The 12,315-nt window shown below is 38.6% G+C and overlaps 1 protein-coding gene across 1 annotated transcript in view; it reads left to right on the plus strand.

The window, feature by feature from the left end:
- ARHGAP42 (Rho GTPase activating protein 42) overlaps positions 1 to 12,315 on the plus strand; it is a gene marked incomplete at both ends in the record, with an annotated part of 144,051 nt that overhangs the window by 109,241 nt on the left and 22,495 nt on the right. Inside the window, 6 exons of the mRNA XM_082278463.1 lie at positions 2,233 to 2,362; positions 5,451 to 5,551; positions 8,342 to 8,451; positions 9,206 to 9,284; positions 10,150 to 10,189; positions 11,753 to 11,815. Coding sequence (XP_082134589.1) covers positions 2,233 to 2,362; positions 5,451 to 5,551; positions 8,342 to 8,451; positions 9,206 to 9,284; positions 10,150 to 10,189; positions 11,753 to 11,815 — 523 coding nt within the window. The remainder of the gene's footprint in view (positions 1 to 2,232; positions 2,363 to 5,450; positions 5,552 to 8,341; positions 8,452 to 9,205; positions 9,285 to 10,149; positions 10,190 to 11,752; positions 11,816 to 12,315) is intronic.

Below are 12,315 nucleotides of genomic sequence, written 5' to 3' on the forward strand. Positions count from 1 at the left end.
AAAGACACAAGGGGTCAGTGTTGTTGCACAGCAGTTTCACTGAAAGGGTGAAAAATGTGCTTCAGTCCAGAGATTTGCTTATTTTAATACAGCAAGTTCTGAGAGGAGCATGAGCTCCCAGCACAGACCAAAACTGGCGTTATAAGTAATCATATGTTTCTTCTATGCATGTCTCTACAGAAGCAGAATTATTAAAGGATTTTTTTTTCAATTTTAATTAAGAAATAGTTTAATGTTTTCTAAATATTATATCAGCACAAATTGAAGTTGTAAATGGATAACAGAGGTAGAGGGAGATGTGAAGTTAGACAGAAGGATCAATGTATTATGATTTTTTTTAAATTATATATCAGAAAACATATACATGAAGATACAGTGGGGTCAGTACATCACTCACTCCTGTTACACAGCAGTATAAATTCTGGTTCCAGATCTAGATACACAACTTCCTTTTAGCCAGCTGGTTCTCTATGTACTTGTCATTCAGAGCCTCACTCAGCATGAGATTGAAGTGAAATAATTTATATAAGGTAAAGACAAATTGATGACAGGGAAAAGTGTGTTCAGCCTGTCAGTAGCTGTCAAAAGTACTCCTCTCCATTGCATTGTGTGCTCAGGTCTTGAAGAATAGTTGACCTGAACTGCTGTTTCTGCTTTAAAAATGTCCTACAGGTTAGAGCAGGAGCAGTAACACCTGTGGAAAAGTAGTAGCAGACTAACAGCTCCTAAGAGGTCACCATGTTCTAACATGACCTGTTGTTGCTTTAACTGTATCAGTTGGCCAGTGGCATACTTTGTGTGTCCATTTGGCTTTGGTTTCTGTAATTTGATTCAACGACCTGGCTGCTTAAAAGTAGTCATTAAAAACTTAATAGACAGAGATAAGCTCTCAAAATGGGGACATTCCTTCAATGGCATGTCCTTCTTAAAGGTCTCAAAATTACCTCTCTTAAGTTTGGTCTGAACTGATACTTCTTCTGAAGGACATAATCTGAAAAGTTCCGTTTAGAATTTTACCTCCCTCTCTAATGATAGTGTTTGTCTTCAAGATCAAGATTAAGTATGTATACTCTTATATTACTGTGCAACTAACTACACAAATGGCCCATGGAAAGGGAGAGGTATTCACTGGTGTATAAAATCCTGAGAGTATCTTTCTGACTAGTCAGGATTTGAGTCCATAGATGACTTTGTAGAAACATTACAAACATCTTTATTCTTCTCTATGACCTATAGGAACAGAGTGTTCAATATCTGATATTTAATCAAAACTCTGGCACCTCACAATAATTCTCTTCTACTATCCCATGCTAGGTGCAGAGAGAAACCCTAGCCTCACTGAATTCCCTAGGAAAAGGCGTCCATTTACATGCATATAATTATTAGCAAATATGGAAAATCCACCTTATTTTATTATTTATTATCCACCTTATCCACCAAACATAATTGTTTGCTTCAGATGCCTGGTTGCACACATGATATTTAGGACAGACACACTTCTTCCATGCTTTTGGCACAGTTCTGCCACTTCTGACCTGTTTCTTACTTCCCATATTTTTGCTGTATTGAACTGTGGTGTTTGCATAGTCCTATCAAAACCTGTTCATGACAGTGCCAGTAACCTGACTGTTCTGAGCAGCAGGACCTGTGACATTGCTGCAGATATGGATACACAGAACATCAGTCTCTTCCACGTGTGTAGAAAATGGAGCTGTCTGGATGCATTAGCCTGGCTTTAACCCAAACTAGCGTTTTCTGCACTGTATTTTAAGTGCTTGAGTGGGTCTTATTGCTTCAGGTTTAGGCCTAAGCTATCAGCAGCTTCTAGTTTAGCCAGGCTTCTGTCTGAGAATCCCAGAGTGTACAGAGAGAATGCCTGGATCTGTCTGCAAAATACTGTGTAAGCATACCTAAAGATATGAAATGACCTCCTGTCTGAGGTTAGTGACCTGCAGGAAGAGGAATGGTGCTATTCTTGGCTATGTTTTCCTTCCATTTGTGTGCTTAAGTTGAATTCTTCGTTAGTGTGTTATTTCTAGGCTTCTAGCAGTGAAGAGTATTATTCTTTATTGCTTTTTTTTTCTTTTTCCCCCATTTTATGTCTCTGGCAAATGCTTTTGTTGATCTCCAATACAGTCTCCTGGGCATTATTTGTAATTAGTTGTTCATTGTTATTTTGGTACTTGCATGAGATAATGTGGGGTTTTGTTTGTTTCCTTTTCTGGGTATTAGACTCGGAATAACTTTGAAAGCACTAGGCAGGAAGTGGAAAGACTCATGCAAAGAATGAAATCAGCCAACCAAGATTACAGACCACCAAGTCAATGGACAATGGAAGGCTATCTCTATGTGCAGGAGAAGCGTAAGTACAACAGAGAAGCTCCGTGCTGTTGTTTGCCCCAGTGGTTTACTGGTAGCAAGCTCTGCTCTGGCTGGCTGCCCTGCACCTTGCTGCAAACTCCAGAGACTCTGCTTTGGCTGCCTTCTGTTTCCTGTACTTTCCCTGCCTGAACAGGACCTTTAGTTCAGCCATCAGGAGCACCTTGTACCAGAGACCCCCTCTGATCCAACCACCTTAATGAACATGCACTTAATGGAAGTCAAAGATGTAAGAAAAGGTCATCTGAGTACCATCTTACCATAGTTAACCATGGCTAGTTTTATCCTCAGTAGCGCTGCAAGTTTTAAGAAGGCAGTCTATTTTTAATTGAGTAATAATCATAAAAGAAATCTGTGTTAAGTGGAAATTACACTGAGCCCTGCTAATGGGGGAGGGAGAAAAGGAGTGAAGCACTGGGCACATGCTGTGCTTCATTAAATAGTGAGAGGCCAACTTGACATCTTCTTACTGAAAAGAATTTTTTATTCTGGAGTAACAGTAACAGGGTCTGTAATCACAGTGTAGTGGAAAAGGTACTAGTTGTATAATTCCTTGTCATGCAAGTTTACTTGCCTACAACCATTATCCTATGGGTTCTTTTCAAATTGTGAGCAACTGGGTTAAATCTTTGCTGTTCTTGAGAGTAAATTACATATATATTTATTACCGATATGCATGGTGGTAAACATAGGTTTTTGTTAAAAAATGGCATTAGGCCATAAATTTTTTTCATTCAGATGGATCGCCAAGAGTAACAAACTTAAAGTTGCAACGCAGGTGTCTGGCTACAATTTTTTAACGAAAAAAGGTGATTTCTTAACTCATCTAAAACTGCATTGAGAGTGCTCATCCTTCTTACAATATGCTAAAAGAGATAATGAATTGCCGTCAGAGGAAAAATTGATTTAGAATAATTACAGATTCTGTTATGCTAAATGAAAATAACTTAAAATATAAGAGCAGAACAGCTAATTTCTGAGGGTACATAACCATTTGAATTTTCAGTTCCTGACTTTACTTTCTTCCAAAACACAGGCAATAGGAGAGCTTTCTCAAAGTCAGCGTAACAGACCATGTAAATTTCCACAGTTACATTTCTGGATTGCCTGACATCCAACTAACAGGACTGATGCAGTCTCTCATATAACCACCACCTTTGTGGGTACACTGAGAAGGCAAAGCCTTTGTATCTATGGTAAAACTACTAGGTTTGTTTTCAACACATTTTATTTAATTTAATTTAATAAAATTAAAAATTAATTTTTTTAACAATAAAAAAACCCCCAAACACGAACCCCTTCAGGCACTTTTTTTTTTAAAAGTCAGAGGTCTTTCATTTTGTCTTGGTTCCAGACAGGACAGGGTTAATTTTTGCAGTAGGCAGGAGCTGGGCATGACTAGGTCCTCATTCAAGACCATCTCTCATCATTTTTTGGGGATGGGGGAAGGGATCCCTTCTGGGTCCCTAAGGTGGTGGAGGGAGCGCTCAGGTATTGTCAGGTGTTTCCATGTGGTGAGCACTCACATGTGATTCATTTGCCTCTTGTACACTCTGTTATTAATGTTGTTGCTGCTGCTGTTTGTTGTCTTATTTCATTGCTGTCTCCAGTAAATTGTTCTTATCTCAACCCATGATCTTTACCCTTTATGCCTCCAGTTCTTCTCTCCAGCCCACTGCAGGGGAGAGAGGGGAAGGATGGGGGAGGAAGTGAGTGGTGCATGGTTTGACATGTTTTGGTAAGAACACTAAATTGGGGAACACCATTCCTAAACCACAACACATTTTAAAAAGAATTGATAGGTCTGTACATACTGTAGCTTGAAAAAATCACTAGCATGTTTTTCTCGGGAGTAACTCTCATTGAAGAATCTGGAGACTTGTGTTGCTCTTTGCTACAGTGAACTTCCAGAAAATATGGGAGATCTTATCTGTACTTCTAGGATGTAAAGAGAATTCTGGAAATTGTGGGAGAATTCACTCCATGTCCTCAACAGCAAAGAACACTTTATAAATACCTGTATCTAAACTGCATTAGTGTGAACCAAGTTTAAAATACCACTGAGCTTAAGCTCAAGAGGGTTCTGTGTTTAGATTCACTAAAGGTTCACAACAGTGCCCAAATAATCCAGCAGTGAAAACATCTGCATCAGAGATCCTATACTTGGAGTAGGATTAAGAGGTAGTATGATGTGACCTCTCTAGGATAAGGCATGCATCCACTTACTTGGGGATTGCTGTAGATCTCACCTATAGCTATCCAAATTGAACAAAAATGAATCCCTAAGTACAGTACAGTATACTTTGTGAACATGTGCGTGTCATTTTGTGGACATGGTCAGTTGTGCACCACTGTTACAGCCACCTCTTCCCTCCAAGGCATAAAAGGCCAATGTTTCTTGCTGAAGGCACTGTCTCTGCCACCCTGCATTTTATCCCTCATCTCTAAACCAATGTGTTTTAGAGTGCACAGTTCCTTTGCTTTTTTTCATAGAAAAAAATCTGTCAGTGTTTAACTACATAAGATTAAATCTCTCTCTGAGCTGGTGCCATTTTACCCACTCCCTTAAGGTAACCCGTAGAAGAACAGCCTTTCTATGATACTACCAAAAGCATTTATTACCTTTGACAAGAACTCTGAAAGTAAATGAAAATACAGTCTCACTTTCTGACTTCATTCAGTTTTCTGCATTTAATACCAGACTTCCAAGCTTCCCTAAGAGAAAGGATCTAATACTGAGCTGTGTTTCCCTTGGGTTGATAAAGTCACAACTGTATTTTCTAGGCAGAAAAATCCTCAGATTTTGTTCTTGGCCTGTTTCCTGCCTTTTTACCATAATAGAATGCTGTTACCCATCCAGTTGCCAAAGAAAGTCAGTCTGCTGGAGCTTTGTTGGGCAACCTTATCAAGCTGCAATATTTGAAAATTATACCTGAAAAACATGTTCAGATTAAATAATGAGTAGGCTGTATGTGGGTGCTGCTATGTTTCATTTTTCTGCTCTTATCTAATTCCAACTATAATAGTGATAAAATGACTGTTACTTTTAATACTATCTCTCTTTGCTCTAGGACCCCTTGGATTTACATGGGTAAAACATTACTGCACTTACGACAAAGGAACAAAAACTTTTACAATGAGTATAGCTGAAACAAAATCTGGTGGAAAAGTGGTGAGTTACGTGTACATGAACACATACATGAGCTGTATATTCCATCTTTTATATTAAAGCATTTAAGAACTGCTAAAAGAAAAAAATGCAAACAGCATTGATGCCATGATGATTTTTTGCCTTTTCTTTTATACTTCTGTTATACCTTTTTACAACTTCTGTATTCTTAGTGCTTTTTGCCTACATTCTTGGACTTGTTTGTCAAGCTGAGAGACTAAACATTTTAGAAGCTTCATAGGTAGAGGATAGTGTGCCCCAGACCCCAAAGTCCTCTCCAGAACACATTCTGTAAGCTAAGACAGAACCATCCAGGGGAAGGTTCCTCGAGGAGAAGGGCTCACTCGAGCCTCTCCTTGGGGAATCTTTGATAAATATGCTAATTAGTAAAACCTGTAATGTTATACCCGATCTTTTGGGGGTGTGCATTGTGGTGTGCATTGAGGTGCATTCTACCTGGATGTGCACCTAAGGATCCTTAAAATAAACACCAAGGTAAAATCCCTTTTCCCCTTCTAACCATGTTTGACTCTTAATTTTAAGACCAGGAAAAGGCATCAGCATAAGGCTGTTTTCATTGATGAAGCAGTGCACGTATTATATATATAGCATGGATAAATATTTAATATTTCTTTTAAAACATATTTAAACCACATATTAAATAACTTCTCTAATGTGGTTATTGTAAATGCATAGGAAATTTATCACATTTGCACAGAATCATAGAATGGATGAGGTTTGGAAGGGGGCTCTGGAGATCTCTAGTATAAACTCAATGCAGGGTTAACCAGAATGGGTTGGTGAGGTCTGTGTCCAGTCAGGTTTTAGATATCTCCAGGGACAGAGCCCTCTATGAGCAACCTGTTCCAGTGTTTGACCACCATAAAAAAGCTTTCTCTTAAGTTCAAATGGAATTACTTGTATTTGTGTTTGTGCCCATTGCCTCTTGCCCTTCCACTGGGCACCACTGGGAAGAATCTGACTCAGTCTTCTTTACGTCTTCCCATGAGGTATTCCCATAAGGATCAGTCACTCATATGATCCCTCTTCTCCAGGTCGAACAGTCCCAGCTCTCTCAACTTCTCCTCATATGACAGATCACAGGATCATCAAGGTTGGAGGAGACCTTCAAGAGCATCTGTCCAACCGTCAGTGTAGCACCACCATAATCACCCCTAAACCATATCCCTAAGTGCCACATCCAGGCTCTTCTTGGACACTTCCAGAGATGGTGACTCCACCACCTCCCTGGGCAACTTATTCCAATGCCTGGCCACTCTTTCAGTGAAAATTTTATTTTTAGTATCTAATCTGAGCCTCCCCTGGCACAACTTAAGGCTTCTCCCTCATGTCCTTTCACTTAAGACATGGCAGAAGAGACCACCTCACTAAAGCCTCCTTTCAGGTAGTTGTGCTCTAAGTCCTCAATGACCTTGGTAGCCTGGACTTGTCCCTAGCACATCACTGCCTCTCGTACCAGAGAGCCCAGCACTGGACACAGCATTCCAAGTGTACCTCACCAGTGCTGAATGCAGGGTGAGGATCACCTTCCTCCACTTGCAGGCAGTACCCTGCCTGATGCATCCCAGGAGGCTGGTGGTTTGCAGCAAGGTCACATTGCTGGCTCATGGTCAACTTGTTGCCTGCCAGAACCTGTAATTCCTTACCTGCCAAGCTGCTCTCCATCCTGTCAGCCTCAGCCTGTCCTGGTGCCTGGGCTTATTTCTATTCATGCTGAACAGTATTAACCTCTTGGGCATACCACTAGTGCCTGGCTGCAGCTGGACTTCTGCTGTGAGCTCAGCAGTTCAGGCAGTTCTCAGACCACCTCACCACATTGCCCCTACTTCACCTGTACTGGTCTATGAGGATGTAGTAGGATGTAGTGTCGAAAGCCTGGCTAAAGTTGAGATAAACAATATTCATTGTTCTTCCATCATGCACTGAGCCATCCATCACATTGTAGAGGGCTGTCAGGTTGATCCTGTGTGATTTTTCCTTTATTAAATTCATGCTGAATGCTTCCAGTCACCTTCTGCCCTTTAAATGTTTGGAAATGCTTTCCATGATTATTCACTTCATGACCTTCCCAGGGATAAAGGTGATGCAGACCGGCCTATAGTTCCCCATAAGATGAGAGGAAATGGCCTCAAGTTGCATTAGGGGAGGTAGGTATTACAAAAAATTTGTTCACCAAAAAGGTTGTCAACCATTGGAACAATCTGCCAGAGAAGTGGTTGAGTCACCAACCCTGGAGGTATTTAAAAGATGTGTAGATGGTTTAATTGTGACCTTTTCCAACCTAAAAGGTTCTATGATTCTATATCCTTCTCCTTGCTCTCTTTGAAGACAGGAGTGACATTTGCTTCCTCCCATTCCTCAGAATCCCCAGTTGTGTCAGCCTTGCCAATGTTACAGTGAGGTCTCACGATCACGGTGGTCAGAATTAGGAGTTGATTTTATTCTTCAGAAATCTTTTTATCTGCATATGAGAGTTGGCAGAATTATATGATCTTCATCCTAACATGCATGTAATCAAGTTATATACACAGGTGTTTTTAAGATTTGAATTTAGGGAATTTTCTGAAATATAATAATTTAAAAACAAATATATGGCAGAAAGGTATTAACTGTAGTCTTAATATACAGAACAAATATTGTATCTATTCGTAAATAATTGTAAACCCTGTGTTAAGACATGTTCTTTGGACTGTTCATGCAGTTAAATTTAAGATGAAGCCAAGGGGCATAAGCGTACTGCCTGTGCTAATTTCATTTTATTTTGTTTTGTAGAATGGCCTTGTCACAAGCTCACCAGAAATGTTCAAGCTGAAATCTTGCATCAGGAGAAAGACAGATTCAATTGACAAACGTTTCTGTTTTGATATTGAAGTATTTGAGAGGTTTGTTCCCGTTGTATTAAGAATTTGAAAATAATTGCAACCAATATATGATAATTACTCCTATAATAGGAACACATGTTTATCAGTATATTTGTATACAGGCAAACTAGGCTTTCAAGACTTAATACTTCTTTGTTCAAACCTGGTTTTCTAATTAAATTGAATACAAAGCATTTGTGTTGTCTTTACTACTTTATGTTTGCATTCAGATACAACATGGATTCTTATGGAACGTGTAGCAAAACTCACTACCCTTTTAGAAACAGATCATAAATATTTTTATAAATACTTGTTAATAAGCATATTCTGTACAAATTTCTATTGCTTTCAGAAATGTATAGTAGCACGGGGTTTTTTCTACATTTTTTTTCCACTTACTCTTGGATATTATATGAGATACATGAGAACAACTTTCCTGTATTTAAGGTATAGGTACACAGTACTTTGTGTTAGTATTTTTTCCAAGCTTGGGAATAAAGAGAAATATTGAATTAATTTCTGTGTTAAAATATGGTAGACTGACTTTTGTAGTTATTCTCTTTAAAAATATTTTATGGCTGTTAGCAAACTTTCAAAAAACAGACATGTTTTATACATAGCTCAAAATTATTCTGTTATGTCAGAAACTATCAGCTTTCTCTAACTTCTGGCTGTCTTTTATATATTCACTTCACATCACTTTCCATTCGGATTCTGGATTTGGATACTGTTTGAGAAAAATAGTAACTTCAGTGAATGTCTGTGTTTCTGACAGACCTGGAATCATCACACTACAAGCTTTTTCAGAATCCAACCGAAAACTTTGGCTTGAAGCTATGGATGGAAAGGAACCAGTAAGGATATTTTTAAATTTTCTTTTCATTTTAAAGTTTTCTGGCTCACATATTAAAAAAAGAAGCTAGTATACATGTCAGATATTCTGTTGCAATACCAGCAAGTACAGTTCTTTTCTTTGTGAGACACTAATGCAAGTACATAGTGAAGATAAGTACAAAGTAGAAAAGAAGATCTATTATTTTAAGTCTACGTTTATATATCATTATTTTATGTTAGGATATTTTAAGTAATAATAATTAAAGTAATATGATAGCATATTGTCTAATAGGATTCATGGTTCAGGTAACATATGTGAAGTGGTAGTTATTACAATGGTAAAGAACAGCCATCTTTTGGGCAGTGTGCAGTGTCATGGAGTAATAAACAATTAGTACCATCTCAAAAGGCATTGCTGACAGCAGAAAGACGTGTTGAAAGCTACTGAGAGACAGGCTTGTCTGAGTTTTCTTCCCTACTCTTAAAGTAGTCACTCGGTGAGGGTGATGTTAGACCTGTATCTGATAGGAAAAGAATGGTTGATCAGTTTTATGAAATAGATGAGTGTTTTTACATGCTTCTTGTTTGACTGAACCGGTACAGAAATTATAATCACTAGCTGTTTAGAAATGTAACCCATTTGGACTCAGTAAGTCTGATTTCTAATGCATTGGTTGCATTATGGTAGCACAGAGCTGTTAACCCAGCTGTGTGCTGCAGCAGTAAATGTCAAGAGATGGTGGAAGGCAAGGTTGGAATTTCCCTAGCAGCAGTCTAGTACATAGCATGTTGCAACTACTAACAAACATGGCAATAAAGGATGTAAAGCACAAACACTGTCCTATTGCATTGTTGTTGTTTGGTTGTTGTTTTTTTTTCTTACAGATCTACACACTGCCGGCCATAATTAGCAAGAAGGAAGAAAGTAAGCTCTTTATGCTGAGTAGCTTTATGTTTATGTAGCTAGATTTCTGTAATGTTACAGTTTCTTGATATGCATGTGGGAAAAAGAGATTATTTTATATTTTATTTCTCTTGCTGTGAAATAACTTTCTTGGATATCTAAACTTTCCCTGGCACAACTTGAGGCTATTTCCTCTTGTTCTATTGCTTGTTACTTGAGAGAAGAGGCCGACCCCCACCGTGCTGCACCTTCCTTTCATCCAATTGTAGAGAGTGATAAGGTCCCCCCTGAGCCTCCTTTTCTCCAGGCTAAACACCCCCAGCTCCCTCAGCTGCTCCTCACAGGACTTGTGCTCCAGACCCTTCCCCAGCTCCGGTGCCCTTCTCTGGACACGCTCCAGCCCCTCAATGTCTTTCTGGCAGTGAGGGGCCCAGAACTGAACACAGGATTGGAGGTGTGGCCTCAGCAGTGCCGAGTACAGGGGGATGGTCACTGCCCTGGTCCTGCTGGCCACACTATTGCTGATCCAGGCCAGGATGCCATTGGCCTTCTTGGCCACCTGGGCACACTGCTGTCTAGCGTTCATCTGCTGCCAAACAGCACTCCCAGGTCCTTTTCCACCAGGCAGTTTTGCAGCCCCTGCCCCCAGCCTGTAGCACTGCCTGGGGTTGCTGTGACCCAAAGTGCAGGACCTGGCACTTGGCCTTGTAGAGCCTCATACAATTGGCCTTGGTCCATCACATCTTTATAGTTTTAGGTGTATATGCACCTATTAGATGTACACCGAGTAACAAAACTAGTGTATTTAAGGGTACTGTGAGATTTGTAAGCATAATTGTATTAACACTGTATTAACACATTGGTTATTAACATCATATTATATTAACATAAAGATGTAAAAATAATTTAAATAATATGTCTCTGAGAAAGAGATTTGTAAAATTTGGATATGCATCTTCATTGGAGGTATATTTGAGACTCTGAAAATCTGAAATTTAAGCCACTATATCTGTTCTTTTGTATGATGGCATTTATTTTAATGCGAACAAATAACAATTAATAATGCTGTTAATTAAAGTATGCTGTTTAAAGATCTTTATTTAGGTAGTTAGAACAGTGGGCATTGAAGATGCAACATTAATGAGAAATACGTTCATTTGAAATAAGATGACTAACTAAACTCAATAACAAGGATTGTTTTCTTACATTACCATTTTATGAGTGATTATGTGCATATGCAAGGAACAAAGAATATTATTGGGTTAAAACCAATGGATATATTCTAGTCATAATGTAGGTCCTGGACTCTTAAATGCATTTTGCTCAGCAGCTTCCAACTGTATTTTTAGAGAGGCTGCTGATTGCTGAGAAAGACAGTAGAATATTAAGCTTCTAATGGTACAGAATGACCATAAAGTTGGGTTGTGAATGCTAAGGATATATGTACAAAGACCCTATTATACAACAAATATCATAATGTTATGGATAACCGTGTATCAGCCCTCCTTGACTAGTGTGTGAATGTAGTTAAACAGAAGATTTTGTATATTGATGTTGGAAAGTAATTACCCTTTTTTTTTATAGTGTTCTTAAATGAAGCAGGTTTCAACTTCGTGAGGAAATGTATTCATGCTGTAGAAACAAGAGGTGTGTATTAAATCAGAAATAAGGTATTAGATTGCTATGACTTTTTTTTCTAAAATACTGCTTTTTTAATTCTACATGTTTTACATCTGTGCTTTGAAGGGCATCCATCATTTGGGTTGGACTTTTCACATTTTATCTATGTACTTTACACTCAAAATTGTTGTTTCCAGTTCCAACAACAATTCTTAACATATAATTTAAGTGAGGTTTTTAAACTTTTTCTGTAATTTCTTGTTGATTAGACAGCTTAATATACAATTGCACACATTTTTAGTCTTTAATTTGTGTGCACTGACTTGTCTTTTCCTGTGATACAACTGTAGGGAGTCTCAGCTCCCAACTTTGGTTTCAGATGTGAAATCTGAAGACCCAAAAGTGACATCAGCATTCTCTGCTGCTACAGCTGATTTTTTGCAGAGTATAACTCCTATCATTTTATTCACTCATGTTGTACATTGGTTTTGAGGTTTTTTAAATATTTAGTAACATTTAATGTTTAG

This window comes from Coloeus monedula (assembly GCF_965178545.1).
Source record: "Coloeus monedula genome assembly, chromosome: 3".
NCBI lineage: Eukaryota > Metazoa > Chordata > Aves > Passeriformes > Corvidae > Coloeus > Coloeus monedula.